Below are 19,862 nucleotides of genomic sequence, written 5' to 3' on the forward strand. Positions count from 1 at the left end.
CACAGGCTCTGCCTATCTGCCACATAGTTTTTTCTTTTTTTTTAATATAGACAGAGCCTCACTTTATTGACCTCTGTAGAGTGCCATGGCGTCATAGCTCATAGTAACCTCCCAACTCCTGAGCTTAGGCGATTCTCTTGGCTCAGCCTCCCAAGTAGCTGGGATTATAGGCGCACACCCAATGCCTGGCTATTTTTTTTGGTTGCAATTTGGCCAGGATGAGTTTGAACCAACCCGCCATCCTTGGTATATGGGACTGGTGCCCTACCTACTGAGCCACAGGCGCCACCCAAGAATTTTTTTTTTTTTTTTTTGAGACAGAGTCTTACTATGTCACCCTCAGTAGAGTGCTATGGCATCACAGCTCACAGCAACCTCTAACTCTTGGGCTTAAGCAATTCTCTTGCCTCAGCCTCCCAAGTAGCTGGGACTACAGGCGCTCACCACAACACCTGGCTAGTTTTTGATTGTAGTTGTGGTGGTTGTTTGGCAGGCCCGGGCTGGGTTTGAACCTGCCAGCTTTGGTGCATGTGGCTGGCGCCCTAGCTACTGAGCTACAGGCGCCGAGCCTGCCACATGGTTTTGAGCAAGTCACAAATCCCTAAGGCTCAATTTTCTCACCTATAAAATGAAGCAGTAACTAAACTGACTTCCTAGAGCTTTGGGGATAATTCAGAGATACCACATTGAAAGGAACTCACATGGCAACAGCTGGTCAGCATGAGCTGCTATCAACAAATCAAGAGGAAAAAGGAGTTCACTAATGTAGGCATGATGGGATAATTTCATGTTTATTTTAAAACCAGAAAGTTACAAATGGTACAAAATATGCCTTCCTTATTTGCTTATCGGAGCATGAAAATTTCTCCCCTGTGGGCAGAGTTTAGGATGGTCCCAGAGAGAACAGTTAAAAGTGTCGCTTTTGACATTCAAGCCCCACCTACAAGGAGGTATGACCTGTGCACTTCTAACAATTGTAGGTGGAATACCAATGCCAGTGCCACTTTAGAGATGACCAAGGAGACCTGTCCCTCCCCTCTGTGACCCGGGCTCAGTCAAGCCCCCCCTCTATGGGAGCAGATGCCCCCTCAGAGAGCAGGCAGAGGGTCTGTGACAACTGTGGCAGCCTATATACGTCTGGGTTTCCTCACGCTCTGGTGACACAGAAGCGTGCCTGGGAGACAAGAGAAAACAGGATGAAGAGCCCCCACAGCAGTGATTCCCTCAGGTACCATGGTTGTAGTACGCCAGGAAAGTCAGGGGTATACCTGGGAGCCCAGTCACCAGGGACTTAGTAATCACCACCTACCAGCCATTTCTAGCATGGGCAGTGGATACAGGCTCTTTGGCTCTGGGAATGTGCTGGGGTGGTAACTGCTACTCCCACCCCATCCTGGAGTGTCTGTGCTGGTTCCGGGGAAAGCACAGGTGGGTGGGAGATGCTTACCTGGTACTGGCCAAGCCCCAGCGCTGGGCTCTGCAGCTGCTGAATGATGGAGTCATCGAAGTAGCCGTTTTTCTCCCAGAGCTGCAGGAGCTGGGTGTGGAGAAGAAAGAGGCTGTGTTGGAGGAGGGAAGGCCTATGTGGCCCCAGCCCCTGCCCACACCTCTGCCCACACCCAGGGGCCCACGCACCCGGGCAATCTTCTGCTGTTTGTCCTCCTCCACGGCCAAGAAGCTGGTGCAGTATATGGGCACCACGACCTTCTGCAGGGCGGCCAGCAGCTCCCGGGCCTGCTTGCGCTGGCTGTGAGGGAGAGACCTTCCGCGCGTCAGGGCCCTGGGACGGGACCCGGCCACGCGCCCGTTACCATCGCGGCTCCAGCCACAGCACCCTCTGCCTTCTCGGGAATCGGGCCCCCAACCCGGCTGGGATGATGGCTGGGCTCCCACAACACCTATGCTGGCACCTGGACTCGAGGGCTCTAGGGAGGGATTGATGGACGGTGGGGGGAAGAGGAAGAGAATAAAGCTTGAGGACATTCTGAGCAAGGCCTTTTATTAAGGCCCTTAATACCCTTGTAAGTAAAATACCCTTCCCTCCCAGGGTGGCAGTGAGAATGGAGAGACGGGAGCCTGTAAGAGTCCCTGCATGTGCCAAAAAGACTGGAACAAGCTGCTGTAGGGTCAGGCATTATCCACGTTACTCTCTATGCACACAGAAACCTGGGCTCAGGGTGGACCTCTCAGGAGGAAGGAGTGTGGCCAGTCCCTCTGGCATCTAGAATGCTTTGGATAAGGAACTGTTTGCTCCACAGGGCGATGCGCCTATCCCCAATCCTCTCAGAGCTACTATGCAGAGCTGAGCAGGGGAACTTTGTATGTAAATGGCCCATGAAGACCCCTGAAGTTGTGCAGTAAGGTAGCTGAGGCATGAAAACACGTCTGCTTTCCCCTGGGAGGGATGTATGGTGGAAGGTGAGTGGCTGGGACCGTTCCCGAGGCTGAATTTGCCAGAGGGAGCTCAGAGGAGCTGGGGCCTGGGCCCACAGCCAGGTGAGGAGGCAAGGCAGATGGGAGGACAGGTGAGTGGCATGTGGCCTTGGACAGAGCTGGGCTACAGAGAAGTGCTGATGGGGAATGTGGGTAGTAGGTACGTCTGTGCAGAGGCACTCTGCACTGAGGCAGGGAGGAGAGGGCTGCTGGGAGGAAGAAAAGGAGGGCACAGGCACTGAATGTTTATTTCCCAGCAGGAGAGAAACAAGATGAATCCAGGGAATGGCTGAAAGGAACTGGGGTGTAGATGGGAGCTGTATTCCTAACTATGCTACCCCCTGACAGCCTGGCCAAGTTCAAAGACACACGTGGACAGCCAGTCTTAAAAGCTATATGTTGTCTCAAGAGCACTGTGTTTTTTCCTGCTTCAGAACAGTTTTCTGGTCGTGTTAACCCTGTATCCATGCAGAAGGAAACACCCACCTGGCCTTGGGGACAGCAGGGCTCTCCCAATTCCTTGCAATGGTGGGAGGGAGCTGAAGGATGTGTGGGGGACAAAGGGTTGGCAAAGGCAGCTCCCCAGAGTTCCAGGAATTGGGTCAGGGCTAGCTAGACAAGGGACCCTCACAGGAGGGTCACGATAGCAGTCAGGTGAATGAGTGTGTGGACAGATCAGAAAAGGGAGCCAGCGGCAGACACGGAAACATCAAAGAGGTGGCAAAGCCTGAGCCCCAGCTTGCTAAGTAATGCCCTGATAAGCAAGGTTATGGAGGGGACAGTGGCCTCAAAGAGATGACGATGTCATAGGTGAGGTCAAGGGTACAGGAGAGGCCAGGGTGTAGGGTAAGGGTAGGTAAGGTGCCGAGACCAACCTTAGTCCTGCAGACGGAGGGCTCATGGCTCAGGGAGACCCTTTCCTAGGCTCTTTGGATAAGTGCCCCCCTAGTCCCAGGACAGTCCAGGGAAAACCAAGGTACTGACTGTAAGTGTTCTCCCAGGCAAGGTGGTGAGAGAGGAGGTGGGTTGTTTGGGGTCATGGGCAGGCAGCTACGCTCACCAGTGGTGCAGCACATCATTGATCAGGTAGATGAGGTGCAGCCGCAGCTCAAAGTGTGCCCCGTCAGCCGTGATACGGTTCCGAAGGTGGCCTGCCATCAGCTCGCAGTGTGGGGGGGACTTGGCATTGCTGAACATCCAGTTCTTCCCAGCCTGCAATGCCCAGGTCAATGGGTGAGTGGGGCAAGGCATTCTCCTGGCACCCACTGCATGCTTGAACACATGTTACCATCAGCCCAGGGAAGTGACACTGATGGAGGGCAGGGCACACAAAAGCATGGGGCCACAGGGTCCTGACACCTAAGGAGAGTGCTCAAGGAGGGAAGGGGAAATGTGCCCCTCAGTGCAGCTCCCAGTCCAGGCCGGATGTGGTGGGCCCTTGCCTGGGAGTACCTCTGCCACTAACACCAAGCCCCTTGATGTCCTCACCGAGATGGCATCCTTGGTGCACGTGTCGATGATGGGCTGCAATAGGTTGTCAAACTCATTCATGTCCAGCTGGGTCTCCTCCAGGAGCTTCTGCATCTGCTGCTCTACAGCGTGGGCCACAGCCGCTGTCACCTGCTCCTGGGAGGTCAGATGAGACAGAGATGGTATGAAGAAGGACCCTTAGTCTGGGCACTTATGCCTGGCTCAGTGGAGGTGGGATGAGGAAATAAATGATGAGGGTCCCTGGCCCATCTCCAGCATGAGTCCTATCCCTCACACCTGCCACCAACACATGACAGCTCACCCTGAAAAAAGACAGAGGATAAGGCTGGACAAGACACACTGGGAGACAGCATCTGCCCTCCAGATAATGGAGGAAAAGAGCATAGCGAGTGGGAACAAGGAACCTCTGCAAGCCGATTAAACAAAACACAATGACAATGGGTGATAGTGCGAACAGATGTGCAGAAGGGACACACCATGGCCACCAGAAAAGCGAGGGGGAAACCTCATGCATCATTAGTGGCACCCAAGGTGAAGTCCGATGCCAGGGTTTTGCCCATTTGATCTCTCAAAGCTGCTGTGTGGCGAGGTGGTCAGTTTAGGGCTGTCCTGCTCAATCATGACCAACTCTGGGCGGAAAGTCAGGGTTAGCATTCTGGAATGTTTGGCTGGCAGCAACACAACGGAGCAATTTTATGTCTTAAAATTAGGGCTGGAATCGTGTGAGCTTTGTGTTTATTTTTTTTTCTTTTTGAGACAGTCTCACTTTGTTGCCCTCAGTAGTGCCCTGGCATTACAGCTCACAGCAACCTCCAGCTCTTGGGCTTAAGCGATTCTCTTGCCCCACCTTCCTGAGTAGCTGGGACTAAAGGCACCCGCCACAATGCTCAGCTATTTTTTGGAGATGGGGAGTCTTGCTCTTGATCAGGCTGGTCTTGAACTCGTGAGCTCAGGCAATCCACCCACCTTGGCCTCCCAGAGTGCTAGGATTACAGGTGTGAGCCATTGCACCTGGCCTTTTCATCTTGTTTTTCTGCCAATTCATTCTAATTGCATTAGGCAGAAGTATCAGATTGATGGATCAAAGGAAAAGGGTCCTTTCCCACTGACAGCTTAGGGTAACCTAGCTACCAGGTGACAGGGTCAATGGCAATCACCAGCGGCTGTGTAGCAGCACCAGTTATGTAAGCACAAATGGGCACATTTGAACCACAATCTCACATGGAGGTACCCACCACAGGTGATAGGTGTGCATGTGTCCAGAGAGCGTATGTAATGACTTCACTAGAATGAGACACAGCCTCTGTGTCAGCTTCAGGGCTGAAGGTGACAAGCCCTGTCCTTAGTGCTGAGCATGGTAACAAGTCTCGTGATGCCTGGTATTCGCTCCAACTCACAGATCCAAAACCTAAGGCACGGAGTGCATTCCTAGTACCTACCTTAGAACAAAGAGGGGAGGGGAGGAGGAGCTCCCTACCTGTCTGAGGGCCAGCAGGTGCTGTTCCTGCTGCTGGAGGTTCCACTGGCTCTGCTGGATGAGCTCATCCATGGATGGTGCACCCTGGCCAGGCGGGATGGGTGCAGCTGGGGCCAGTGGGGGCTGTGGCAGGGGTGGCATGGCTGTGGCTGGCTCCAACTCTGGTGCCTGCTGCTTGCAGATAACTGGCAGAAGAGAGGAAGCCCCCCATCATAAGGTGGCCAGGATCCAGGTGTCCTCTGGCACACCTCTAGGCCAAAGGGGCCTCCTGGGCCCTCCAGACTCACCATCCATAAGAGGGCCTCTGTGCAGCCAACTCCTGTGTCTGCTGACTCCCCCAACCCTGGAAGCCTAACCCTCCTACACATCCTCCCTCTCACAGCACCCCAGCTCTGGACCCTTTCCCACATTCTCACCCACTGGCCCTCGTGCCTTTAAGCCATTCTTTTCTTGGAGAATCGAGGAACAGTCACCTCACACTCTCTTGCCAACAAAGCCTGGTCCTTCTCTAGGGTCCCTCTGGTGCAAGCCTGAGCCCACCCACCTCCGCACTCTCCCCAGGCTAGAAGATGCTGAGGTCAGGCCTCTTTGAGGGTGGCTCTCATCCCCTGATCTCCTAGGCTGCTCCCTCTCACCTCTGCCACCATCCCCAACATACCCATTCACTGTCGGGACATCATAGCCTCTGGGATTCGGCACATCTGGCCAGCAAACGAAGCTGTAGCCTTGGGCATGCACTGCAGCCTTCCCAACACCCGCCCTGCCTTCCTTTCACCGACTCTCTTTGAGTTGCCAGGGACCCTTTGTATTCAGGGATCCATCTAATTTGAGGCCCTGAGACACCATCTTGATGGCAAGAGCCCAGGTTGAGATGGGCACATATCCCAATTCTGGCCAGATGGGATGGGAAGTGAGGTCTTTTGGGGAAGGGACCCTTGACAAGGTGGCCTGCCTCCCTTTCCACCTTGGGTTCTTATCTGATCAGAACATGACCACGAACCACTGGAGCCTTCCTAAGTCCCAGGAGGGTGCAACCCAGGGCCCACTGCTGGGCACCCAATTACTGCTTAGGGTTGACTGGGCTTTACAGTATGTCTTACGGTGCTATAGCCTATAAGGAAGACACCCAACTTGTGTGCTACACCCCATGCCCCGTACCCTCCCAGGGACACTTGCTTCGCGTTCTCTGTTCTCTTATTTACTATCTCCCTCTCTACTGACTCCTCCTGGGCAATATCCAAACACACCCAAGTCTTCTAGGCTTAAAACGTCTCCCTTAACCCCACACCCCTCTCTCAACAATTACACAGCCAAGACTCATCTTCAATTCATCTCCCCTTTCTCTCTATCCAAGCAGCAGTCCGTCTTCTGCTCCATCCCCAAGCCTGCTGAATACACCCTCAGCTCGACAGGCCTGTCTCAGAGCCTCATCTCCCTTGACTTCCGTGTGGCTGCACTCTCGGTCCCTTCTTTGTTCTCTGTCACCTTTGCTGCACCTTCTTCTGTTTAATCTTCAGATGCTGGAGTGCCTGGCCTGTGTTCTAAGCCCTTGTCCTCAGCTCTATACATGTGACATCTTCCCTTGACCACAGTTACCATCTGCAGGCTATGATTCCTAAATTCGTCATCTCCATTCTGCATTCCTTAAGCTATGGACCTAATCAGTGACCACACCCCCCTCTCCCGGTTTTCCACAAACACCCCAAACTTCCCTGCCTTTCCTCCTGCCCCATATTCCAGATGCCATCTCCTGGAGTCCCTCTCAATCTCTATGACTGACAGTGTCCCCACCCAGATGCCAAGCCAGAAACAGAGACGGTACATGCACCTCACACTAACGAGCCACATGGTGCTGTCAAGTCAGCCTCTTAGATCACACTTCAATTTGTCTGTGTCAGTGGCTGTCACACCATGGCTGTGCTATCAGCTGTGTCACCCCTAGAACCCATCAGGTTCTACCCCTTCCCCTCTCAACAAGGCAGTCATTGTACTGCAGCACTATGTGATCTCCAGGTCAGATGGGTGACAGGCAGTTACAGAATTAGCAAGCAAGAGTTTGAGCAATTTTACAACTCTATGGATTGCTGTTCACATTTTTAGCATGCTTCACAAAAAACTGGCAATTTAAAAGAAAACAACATTTGGTCCTTCACTACAGAACTTTTATTTTTTTGAGACAGAGTGTCACTATGTCGCCCTCGGTACAGTGCCATGGTGTCACAGCTCACAGCAACCTCCAACTCTTAGGCTTAAATGATTCTCTTGCCTCAGCCTACCAAGTAGCTGGGATTACAGGCACCCGCCACAACGTCTGGCTATTTTTGTTGTTGTTGTTGTTGTAGTTGTCATTGTTGTTTGACAGGCACCGAGCCACCACAGAACTTTTAAAGCTCCATTCTAGAACAGTCCTGAGGCTCAGTCTTCCCAAAGTACGGGCAAAGGCCCTTTACTGGCTGTACTGTGGCTACCATTGCTTTAAAACAGACCTTAAGACATGTCCATAGTTCAGTGAGTAGGGTGCTGGCCACATACACCGAAGCTGGTGGGTTCGAGCCCTACCCAGGCCTGCTAAACAACAATGACAACTGCAACAACAAAAAAATAGCCGGGCATTGTGGAAGGCGTCTTGGGAGGCTGAGGAAAGAGAATCGCTTAAGCCTAAGAGTTGGAGGTTGCTGTGAGCTGTAACACCACAGCACTGTACCAAGGGTGACACAGTGAGACTGTCTAAAAAAAAGAAAAAAGACCTTAAATCTTTCGGCACCTTCCTCTAAGCTTCTGGGACAAACTTCTGACTCCATCGCAAGCCAGCCTTCCCTCCTTTGCATCCTTACTTCTGGCCACTCAAAATCTCCCTCCCACTCTGGGCTTCAGCCACTACCATCTTGGGTCCTCCCTCCCTCAAAGGACCCCTTCTTGTGTATTGAACACTTTCTCCCCTCATTTCCACCTGGTTAACTCCGATGCATTCTTTAGATGCCAGCTAACACATCATCACCCACAGAAATCACTTCCTGGCCCCAATCTTCCCTTGCTATACGGGGTTTCTCCTTTCCCTCTTATGGCACTGATTCTCAAGTGCCCCCCTGATTTCTGACCCTCCAGGATAGAAAGGGTGAGTGTGGGCTGCCCTCAGATGAGTCACTTAAGCCAAAGCACTGCCTGAGGGGCCTTCCTCCTCTGCCTTGTTATGCTATTATGTCATTGATATCCACCTGGTGCCAAAATTCAAGGATTGTACCCTTTAACTATACCTGGCCCCACGTCCATTTCTTCTGACTAAATCCCTGACTTAATTCAGCCCCTACTATCTCTCAATCAAGAAACTGCCCCGCTTTTCCCCCCTGCTGACCTCACTGCTCCCTAGGCTGCTCCTTTCAACCTGTCTTGCTTGCTGGTCACAATCTGCTTTCCCTCTTGTTTCAAACTCTCTCATGGCTGCCCACTTTAATGGCGGTTTTAAACTTGATGCGCTGGGGCTAAGAAATGCTTGCCATAACAACATATAAACACAACATTTTGTTTATGCTTTCAGGTAGTTGAACCTCCCACCCCCATCTCAAACCTAAATAGAGACCAGAAGAACCTCTGGGCAGGCATTTGAAATTCTGGATCAAACTCTTCCTCTGTATACATAATTTTTACTTTTCTTCTTTTGAGACAGGGCTTCACTATATTGGCCAACACTATATTGGCCAAACTGCTGATCAGTAATGGGACCACCTGTGACTGAATAGCCACTGCACTATTCAGTGGCTATTCAGTCACAGGTGGTCCCATTACTGATCAGCAGTTTGTTTATTTTTTTTTCAATAGTCTCACTCTGTTGCCCCCGGCCAAAGTGCCATGGCATCAACCTGGCTCACAGTCACCTCAGACTCCTGGGTTCAAGCCATCCTCCTGCCTCAGCTTCCTAAGTAGCTGAGATTACAGGAGTCTGCCACAACACCCAGTTCATTTTTCTATTTTTAGTAGAGATGGGGTCTCACTCTTTCTCAGGCTGGTCTCAAACTCTTCAAACTTGGCCTGGCAGAGTGCTAGTGTTACGGGTGTAGGCCACCACACCCAGATCCCCCCATTTTGTTACCTAGGGTAGAGTGCAGTGGCGTCATCATAGCTCACTGCAAACTCAAACTCCAGGGCTCAGGTGATCTCCTATCTCAGCCTCATGAGCAATTAGAACTACAGATCTGTACCACCACACCCCTCTAATTTTTTAATTTTTTGTAGAGATGAGAGTTGTTATTTTATTTTTTTTTGTAGAGACAGAGTCTCACTTTATGGCCCTCTGTAGAGTGCTGTGGCCTCACACAGCTCACAGCAACCTCCAGAGAGTTGTTATTTTTTTAAGACAGAGTCTAGGCGGCACCTGTGGCTCAAGGAGTAGGGCGCCGGTCCCATATGCCAGAGGTGGCAGGTTCAAACCTAGCCCCGGCCAAAAACAACAACAACAAAAAAGACAGAGTCTAACTGTGTTGCACCAGGCCAGAGTGCCCTGTCACCATAGCTCACAGCAACCTCAAACTCCTGGGCTCAGGTGATCCTCTTTTTGTTTTTTGAGACAGAGTCCCACTTTGTCGCTCTTGGTAGAGTGCCATGGTATCACAGCTCACTGCAACCTCAAAACTCTTTTTCTTTTTTTGAGACAGAGTCTCACCATGTCGCCCTCAGTAGAGTGCTGTGCTGTCACGGCTCACAGCAACCTCCAACTCTTGGGCTTAAGCCATTCTCTTGCCTCAGCCTCCCAAGTAGTTGGGACTATAAGGCACCCACCATAATGCCCGGCTATTTTTTGTTGTTGTTGTTGCAGTTGTCATTGTTGTTTAGCTGGCCAGGGCTGGGTTTGAACCCGCCAGCCTCAGTGCATGTGCCTGGCATCATAACCACTGTGCTACAGGTGCCAAGCCACCTCAAAACTTTTGGGCCGCACATCACAAAATCTCAAAACTGCAGATGCTGGCGTGGATGTGGAGAGAAGGGAACACTTTTACACTGCTGGTGGGACTGCAAACTAGTACAACCTTTCTGGAAGGAAGTATGGAGAAACCTCAAAGCACCCAAGCTAGATCTCCCATTTGATCCTGCAATCCCATTACTGGGCATCTACCCAGAAGGAAAAAAATCCTTTTATCATAAGGACACTTGTACTAGACTATTTATTGCAGCTCAATTTACAATCGCCAAAATGTGGAAACAGCCTAAATGCCCACCAACTCAGGAATGGATTAACAAGCTGTGGCATATGTATACCATGGAATACTATTCAGCTATTAAAAAAAATGGAGACTTTACATCCTTCGTATTAACTTGGATGGAAGTGGAAGACATTATTCTTAGTAAAGCATCACAAGAATGGAGAAGCATGAATCCTATGTACTCAATTTTGATATGAGGACAATTAATGACAATTAAGGTTAAGGGGGGGGAGGAAAAGCAGAAAGAGGGACGGAGGGAGGGGGGTGGGGCCTTGGTGTGTGTCACACTTTATGGGGGCAAGACATGATTGCAAGAGGGACTTTACCTAACAATTGCAATCAGTGTAACCTGGCTTATTGTACCCTCAATGAATCCCCAACAATAAAAACAAACAAACAAACAAAAAAAGGCACAGAAAAAAAAACACACAAAAAAAAAACTTTTGGGCCCAATTGATCCTCGTCCCTCAAGTTTTCATTCTTAGTAGTGATAGAGTTTCACTTTTGCTCAGGCTGGTCTAGAACTGGTGAGTTCAAGTGATCCAGCCACCTTGGCCTCCCAGAGTGCTAGGATTACAGGTGTGAACCACTGCAAATGGCCTGAAGAGATCCTCTTGCCTCAGCCTCCCAGACAGCTGGGACTACAGGCATGAAGCACCATCATCCTATATTTTGATGGGGTCTCACTCTTGCACAAGATGGTCTCAAACTCCTGAGCTCCAACAATCCACTTGCTTAGGCCTCCTGGAGTGCTAGGATTACAGGCGTAAGCCATAGTGCCCAACCTCCCTCCTCCCTAGGCAAACTGGTAGCCCCCTGCTCCCATACTGATATGGAACTCACTGAGGACTATAGTCCAGAACTTCCAGATTCAAGTGATCCTCCCACCTTAACCTCCTGAGCAGCTAAGACTACAGGTGTGCATCACTGTACAAAGCAATACATATACATTCTATGTTTCAGCCATGCTGGGCCACTCCTGGTTCTTTTCACAGATCCTTAAACACATGGTGCTTGTTCAAGTCACTGCACCTTTGTGGTGCCCCAGTCTGTCAGCTTTATAAATTTTTTTTTTTTCAAAAACCTGCTATGATGGCCCAAAGTCTGCTTGGTGTCAGGTAGCATCCATTTCTTAATGTCCATCTAATACATTCATTCAAACGAGTATCTAGAGGCTGGGAATTTGCTACTGAGCATCACAGATGGGGAACCCACCCTCAAGAACTTTACCACCTGGTGATTATCCATTACTCAAAGGCCATCTGTGCTGCAGAACCCCACCTTAAATTCTTTGAGAGCAAGGCTGGAATAAACCATTGCCTGGAATTAAAAGCCAGCAGAACAATTCTTTTCCGGTCTCGGCTTCAAGTGTCTGAACTGCACAAAAAATTTGCAGGACCCACAGAGAGCCCACAGGAAGCTGCATAGTGCCTGCCCCAAGGACTCTAGTCCCGCCTCTATCCCATCTTCTAGAGAAAACCTAGAAACAGTCACTCCACTTCTACAAATCTCAGTCATCACATCTGCAAAACAAAAGAAAACTCCTAGATCCTCAGCCCAGAAGGGAGGGTCCATAACACAAAGACACAGCAGCCACTCAGTGCAGGGTCGAGGAAACAGCGGAAAGAATCTTGAGGGCTGAGCCACCCCACCTCACGGAGAAAAAGTATGTGACCCCAAAGAAAGCGATTTGTGGCAGAGTCCAAACTGGAATCCGAAAAAGGAATCGCTCTAGGGGGCGGACTGTGAGTTGGAGAGGACTCACGCTGCTGCTGCTCCAGCGCCAGCTTGCACTTGTAGTAACTGTAGAACTCTCCTCCAAACAGAAACGAGAATTTCGGGTTGTCCTTCTGCTTCTCCATCGTCATCTTCTCAAACTCAGGCCCATTGCGAGCCACGAACTGAGCCAGCTTGTCGATGACATTTCGAAGCTCCTGGTCTGGAAGACGAAGAAAAAGTCACGCGAGGCGTCTGTGAGAATCGCCCAAACCCGGGGGCTCTGGCTCCCCAGCCTCCTTCCGCTTTGCTGGAGTCCCTAAGAGTGGACCGCGAAGAGGGCGCCCTTGTACGGGTCCCGATAGGTGCCATTCACTCGCCGGGAATGCGGGGACCCACGGGAGAGGCCGCAGGCGAAACCGCGAGGCCGAGCCCCGCCCCCTCCCAGGCCCTGGGACTCCTGGAGGCGGGGCTGGCCAACAGGAGAGTCCAGGGAGAGGGAAACGGTCTCTGGGCCGGGCTGGGACTCACCGTCGGGCGGTAGAGGCATCTCCATGGCTCCGGCCGCGGGGAACGTCCTCCGGCGCCTCACGATCGCCCACCAGCGCCGTCTGCGGAAGCCGGCCGGAAGTGGCGCCAGGGAGCCGTTTACGGCTGTCTACGCGGGCCGCTTCCGCCCGCCACTTACGGCCGTCGCCTGGAAACTCCGGAAGTGAGGGTAGGAGGCGGGCGGGAAAAAGCAGCACAAGGCCGGCCGCATGGGAGGAGCTAGAGCGACGCATGCGCAGGGACTTCCTAGCGCGTGCACAGAGTGGGCTTACAGGGGCGCGACGCGAAGAACCCCTGGAACGTCGCGAGCGGCGGTTGGTGGCTGCTGGATCGTCCTCACAGGCCTCCGTCGTAGGCAAGGGACCGGGCGGCCGCTGTCTTCTCAGGACCGGAAGTCTCGGAAGTTCTTTCTCAGGTCTCAGGGCCTGTTTTCTTGCAGGAACAGAGAGGAGCCTACGAGGTGAGATGCGTCTCGGAGATCCCTGGGATGTGGCGCCGGTCACACTCTTCCCCCGCCAGCCCGGAGGTGGAGCAGGACTGGGAGGCGGATTCGGAACTGGGCTTATTTAAATACAAAAGATCTTTCCACCTTTGGTAAGGAAGCCTTTGGGGCGGGGAATTCGCCCTGACCTCAAACTGCAGGCTTAGAGGGCCTAGCAGTTACGTTGCTTCTAAAACGATAAAGCCACACCAGCTAATTGTGGGGAAAGATGACTAAAATCAGCAAACTTATGCTGTGGACATCCCCTGTAATATCTCTTGCTGACGCTAGGTTGGCTATACCTCCCTATTTTTTTCGATGCAAATGAATGCACATGTATTTTAGATTCATTTATCTTTTATGTTACGGTGTTTTCCATCAGGCACTTATGAACTGCCTACTGTATGGTAAGTACTGCTCTAGGATGGGGGATCGGCAAACTTTTTCTATAAAGGTTAAAAGGACAACTGTTTAAGACTTTACTGGCCCAGAGGCAAGATTGAGGATCTTATTGAGCTATTTATATAATCAGAGAGATGTCTATAAAATTTATGTTGGTGAGATTAAAAATGCAACTGAGTACAGTTTCTTAAAGATAGGTTGCTATGTTTTGAACGTTTGTCCCCTCTTAACCTCATTTTGAAACTTAAATCTCCAAGCCAGGCATGGAGGCTCTTGCCTCTAATCCTAGCACTCTGGGAGCCCCCGGCAGGTGGATTGCCTGAGCTCAGGAGCTTGAGATCAGCCTGAGCAAGAGTGAGACCCCTTCTCTATTAAAAATAAAAAAGCTAGTGGGGTATTTTGGCAGGAGCCTATAGTTCCAGCTACTTGGGAGGCCAAGGCAAGAGGATCCTTGAACTCAGGAGTTTGAGGTTGCTGTGAGCTGTGATGATGCCACAGCATTCTACCCAGCTCACAGAGTAAGACCGTCTCAAAAAAAGAAGAAACTTAAATCTCCAGTGTAATAGCATTTAGAAGTGGGACCTTTAAGAGTGATTGAGTTATGAGAGCTGTTTGGGCTGGTGACTGGTATAAGGAGACAGAGATGAGCTAGTGTGCCCAGCCCCCTGCCCATGTGATTCCCTGGGCCACCTCAGGAATCTCCATCAGTTAAAAGGCCCTCACTGTATGCAATCACTTGACCTTGTACTACCCAGCCTCCAAAACTGTAAGAAATAAATTTCTGTTTTTTATAAATTACCCAGTCTGGCTCGGCGCCTGTGGCTCAGCGGCTAGGGCGCCAGCCACATACACTGGAGCTGGTGGGTTTGAATCCAGCCTGGGCCTGCCAAACAACAATGACAATTGCAATAAAAAATAGCCAGGCGTTTAGTCCCAGCTGCTCGGGAGGCTGAGGCGAGAGAATTGCCTAAGCCCGAGAGTTAGAGGTTGTTGTGAGCCGTGTGATGCCACAGCACTCTACCCTCGGGCGGTACAGTGAGACTCTGTCTCTACAAAAAAAAAAAAAATTTAAAAAAAATAGCCAGGCGTTGTGGCGGGCGCCTGTAGTCCCAGCTACTTGGGAGGCTGAGGCAAGAGAATCGCTTAAGTCCAGGAGTTTGAGGTTGCTGTGAGCTCTTGATGCCATGACACTTTACCCAGGGTGACATAGTGACACTCTGTCTCAAAAAATAAATAAATTACCCAGTCTTAGGTATCTGTTACAGCAATGCAAAATGGACTAAGACATAGGTCTACTGTGAGAAGAGTGGAATACTTCTTTGGGGGGTAACATTTCACTTAACTGGGGTTCCAAGTTCATCTCTTCTGTTATGGATTGACTGCAAATATTCACCTGTGTAAACCATTTTTGGCTCAGAAACCAGTAGCTGGCTGAATGTTGCTTGTGGATACAGTGATGAATTAGTTAGACCTAAGCACTAATCTAATGGAACCCACACTCTATGGGGGAAGACTAACAGATATATTAGTAAACAAATATATCATCACCAAGGTGTTACTAAGACTGTGATAAGTGGAAGGGTAGGGTCCATCTCATGAGGTAGTCTGGAAAGGTTCTTGAAGTTTACACTGAGATCTGAGCAAGGAGCCAGCTACCCTGTTTCCCCGAAAATAAGACAGTGTCTTATTTTAAGGTGTGCTCCCAAAGATGTGCTAGGTCTTATTTTCAGCGGACGTCTTATCTTTCTTGTAAGTAGGTCTTATTTTCGGGGAAACAGGGTATGTGCGGCTCTCCAGATAGGGATCGTATAGGGTCTTACTGTTTATATAATAGGTAGTAATCTAGATAGTGTGGCACTTTTCATGTCAAAAAAGATCTACATCAAAAAGTTTTAACTTGGGACCTCCCACATATGGACTTTAAAGAACCAATAACTAATGAAATTGATAGCAAGACTGTACATATATGCATTTTCATGGGTTAAAGATACACAGCATTGATCAGATTTTTTTTTTTTTTTTGAGATGGAGTCTCACTCACTATGTCACCCTCAGTAGAGTGCTGTGGCATCACAGCTCACAGCAACCTCAAACTCTTGGGCTTAAGCGATTCTCTTGCCTCAGCCTCCCAAGTAGCTGGGACTACAGGCACTTGCCACAGTGCCGGCTATTTTTTGGTTGCAACTGTCGTTGTTTAGCAGGCCTGGGCCGGGCTCAAACCCACCAGCTTTGGTGTATGTGGCCAGCACCCTACTCACTGAGCTACAGGCACCAAGCCTGATCAGATTCTTAATAAGATCTTCTAACCAAAATAGATTAATGAATCTGTACTATCTTTTTTGAAGCCTGCGTAGGATTCTGAAGATGGGATTTACTGTAATTTATTGAAGTGGGATTTAGTGGGGTTTCTTGGTTTGGTTCCACTTTTAGACCACTATATTAGAGTGTCTTAGTATATGTAACTCTTCTGTTGACTCAGAGTGTGTGCACATTCAGTGATATTTAGTTGCTGTCCAGAAAGATACACCCATGATCACTACTTTCATACATTCATTTCAGATGAAAATGTCATTTATCTGAAACTGAAAATGTGAGATCACAGAGTTCTCTCCCAAACTCATTTCAAAGGGTCAAACCAGAATCCACTGGTCAAAAGAAAACAGAATAGTTGGTAGACATAGAGCAGTGGTTTTCAACCTTCCTAATGCCGTGACCTTTAATACAGTTCCTCATGTTGTGGTGACCCCCAACCACTGACATAGAGGATGCCGCAAAGTTGTTCTCAAAGAACCTGGAAATTACAACCCCTAAGTCAACCAAGGAAAATGTATACCTGTAGTGAGATGAACCCATTGAAGGGACCCACCTAAGAATCAAAATGGAAAGAAATGTAAAGCCATATTCATACATACAGGCTTTGAAGAATTTCCCCTAAATCAAAAGCGTGTGCTAGATTGCATACTATAGACACAAAATCATAAACTATTTAAACATCCAGCAGTAGGGATTAGTTAATTATAGTTCATCCCTCTAACAGAGTACGAGGATACACAGACACAAAATCAGGGAAAACTATTTAATAATATGGGAAAATGCTTTTGGCCATCTTTTTCTCAAAGAGCAGGTTACAAAATAATATGCCTGTTTTGGGAGAAAAAACCTTATATATCCTTTTCAGAGGTAACTGATGGTATCTAATTTCTTGTCTCTCTTTCCAGATAAGAAGGCCACAGCAAAAGTTTTGAGAAGGGTCCATTATTTCACTTCCAACAAATACAGCCAGCAGCAGCGTCCTTTTTGATTCACCTGTGCAAGTTTCAACTTGCCTGTCTTATCAGTGTTGCTGGGAGGGCTTCATTGGGTTTTGTCTGTGCAGCACTCAGTTGGTGTCAGCTATGGTTCTGGGAAGAGAGCACTTTCGTGCAATGATTTACTATGATTTTAAAAGTGGGTTAAACGAGTCTCAAAGCCTTGAGCGTTTGCAGCAGGCTTTCGGGGACCTTACTCCTTCCTGTGAGACAATTTTTCAGTGGTTCCAAGAATTTAGAAGAGGCCAAACTTCACTGAAAGATGAGGAGAGGAGTGGGTGTCTGGCAACCACAGTGACTGAGAAAAACATTGCTGCTGGGGGAAAAATGGTTCATAAAAACAATTGAGTGACATTGAAGGATACTGAAGTGGCACTATATATTGGATCACCGCCAGTGTCCAAAATCCTGCATGATTATCTTCAAGTCAGGAAAGTTTCATCCTGATGGATGCCTCACACTTCGACAGATGGACAAAAGCGCTTCTGTGTTGAATACTATGAAGAAATGCTGGTCAGATTCCATGGAAGCAAGTCTAGATGAGTTTCTGACATTGTTATTGGTGATGAAACCTAGATGTATCAGGTATCAGTTTGATCTGGGGAATCAGCATCAGTTGACAGGATGTATTTTTTTACAGATGAAAATCCACCAACAAAAGTGAAGTGGCCCCAGAATGTTGGAAAGAAAATGGTGGCAACTTTTTTCTCCAAAAGCAGTCACGTTGCAACTGTTCCTCCCGAGCAACAAAGGATTGTCACTGCTCAGGGGTACACAACAGTGTTCCTACCAAAGGTTTTCGGGAATGGTGGCCTAGGATAGGACTGGGGGACCAGCTTGCACCATGATAGTGCATCTGCCTACACAGCCAACATTGCCATTCAGTTCTTGGAGTCCACAGAGGTTAAACTTAGGATTCATCCACCCTACAGTCCTCGCTTGGCCGTGTGGTTATTTCTTGTTCCCTACAGTAAAAAAATCTCATGTGCAGAAGGTTCTTCAGCCTTGAAAAAACTATTCACACCTAAATAAAAGTGAGCTTATAGCATTTGAAGAAAATGAATGGAAGAATGTTTATAAAAATGTTTTATAAGAATGCAAAAGTGCATAGTATGTTGGAGCGATTATTTTGAGAAAATATAGTAATCACAAGGATTTTATATTTAAATTTTTGCGTATCTCAAAACTTTCATAGTCCCTTGTATAAGTTGTGTATTCATAAGCATGTGTATGTGTAAGAATTTTGGAAATTATTCTCTGTATAGGCATCTACCTCAGTCTTTTTGACATTTGCATAGTGTAGGTAATTTTTTGTCATAATGTGTTTCAAACTTAAAAAAAAATCAGTAATAAGTAATTTAAAACGTACCAGGTGACTAAGGAAATCTAGGCAGACTGATAGCCCCAATAAAGCCAAAGCTTGGTGTGACTGTAACTTGGCGTCTTGTAGTTACTGATCCTTGTGTGATCAGCTAGCTGAAGCCATGACAGGAAGAACAGTTTGGGAACAGTAATGGGCCTGTATAGGCTGAGTCTGGGGGACATTGGAGGGCACTTCTGTCTAGGAGCAAAGAATATTCCTTGGGCCTGATTGTGTCTACATGTCATCAGCAAACTTGTGATCACAAAGGTGGTGCCTAGGGAAGGCAAACGGTATTCCAGTCTCTCGGAGAGGACATACCTGAGGGAGGGATAGTATGCAATCTAGCACACACACTTGATTTAGGGGAAATTCTTCAAAGCCTGTACTTATGCATATGGTTTTACATTTCTTTCTGGCTTGGGTTTCAACTTGGTCATCTCTAAGCAGAACAGGCTGTGACCTTTTGCTAAACAGCAGTGACCCTGCCCCAGGGCAGAGCCTTGAAACTGTTTTAATTACAGAAGCATAATGCAAAGCCACTTGAGTGGTCCAGATATAAGGACTTTAGGGTCTGGCGAGCAGTGAGGCCCAGGCAAATGAAGTGAAAGGTGCACTTTTGATCACTCTCCTCTTAGGAGTACATGACAGAGGTGAGAGGGAATACCCAGCTCACTCTATCATGGCTGCTAATGCAGGACAAAAGGCCCTGCGCTTGGAGACAGACACTCAAGGGTTCCAGGCTTATTCTGTGGGTCAAACGTCACTTCTCTGCTTTCATTTCCCACTCTGGTCTCAGACTCCTGAGCTCAAGGGATCCTCCCACCTAGGCCTCATAGAGTGCTAAGATTACAGGCATGAACCACCACACCTGGCCTCATTTCCCAGTGTGTAAATAGGGCTGAGGATATCTCCCTCTTGGGTTCTGATACCCTGGGGTTATTAATGCGAGTCAAACATTCCTGTATGCCCCCCAGATTTGTGTTCTGGGCTTTCCGAGTATTCTTTACATCTCCAATATAGTACCATATACTTCTTAGTCACATCTATAAAGAGTGCTTTGAGGGTATCACTTGGCACAATTAAGTGCTTAGTGAATTGCTGAACCAAAAGGATTATGACTTAGGCTTGGTGCCCATACAACAGTGGTTATGGTGCCAGCCACATACACCAAGGCTGGTGGGTTCAAACCCGGGCAGGGCCAGCTAAACAATGACAACTGCAACAAAAGGAATATGTTTTAAAAGGAGATGGGCAATTATTTTAGTAGAAATTGACACCTTTCACCAACTGTGTTTTAAAGAAATTCTGTTGGGAATGGTTGAGTAATACAGGGGGAAATGGGCTTTGGAATCAAAACTTAAGTTGTGTGACCCCAGATGACTTGGCTCCTTTGGTCCTTTCTTGGCTCCTTTGGCCCTTTCTACCTATAAAATGAGGCTTGTAAAAC

At 48.8% G+C, this 19,862-nt stretch overlaps 1 protein-coding gene across 4 annotated transcripts in view; it reads right to left on the bottom strand.

Moving 5' to 3' along the window:
• CHERP (calcium homeostasis endoplasmic reticulum protein) overlaps positions 1-13,015 on the bottom strand; it is a 24,215-nt gene extending 11,200 nt beyond the window's left edge. For 2 of the 4 annotated variants that reach the window (XM_053585556.1, XM_053585554.1), the window contains exons 1-7: positions 12,844-13,015; positions 12,362-12,535; positions 5,402-5,586; positions 3,922-4,059; positions 3,494-3,645; positions 1,636-1,747; positions 1,448-1,537 (exon numbers count right to left, since the gene is read on the bottom strand). In XM_053585556.1, coding sequence (XP_053441531.1) covers positions 1,448-1,537; positions 1,636-1,747; positions 3,494-3,645; positions 3,922-4,059; positions 5,402-5,586; positions 12,362-12,535; positions 12,844-12,868 — 876 coding nt within the window. In that variant the 5' untranslated portion in view covers positions 12,869-13,015. Of the gene's footprint in view, positions 1-1,447; positions 1,538-1,635; positions 1,781-3,493; positions 3,646-3,921; positions 4,060-5,401; positions 5,587-12,361; positions 12,536-12,843 lie in introns of all 4 variants that reach the window. The other 2 variants (XM_053585555.1, XM_053585553.1) reach the window with 1 other exon arrangement.
• Between the last annotated feature and the right edge of the window lie 6,847 nt (positions 13,016-19,862).

The sequence above is a fragment of the Nycticebus coucang genome, chromosome 3, assembly GCF_027406575.1.
Source record: "Nycticebus coucang isolate mNycCou1 chromosome 3, mNycCou1.pri, whole genome shotgun sequence".
Taxonomy (NCBI): Eukaryota; Metazoa; Chordata; class Mammalia; order Primates; family Lorisidae; genus Nycticebus; species Nycticebus coucang.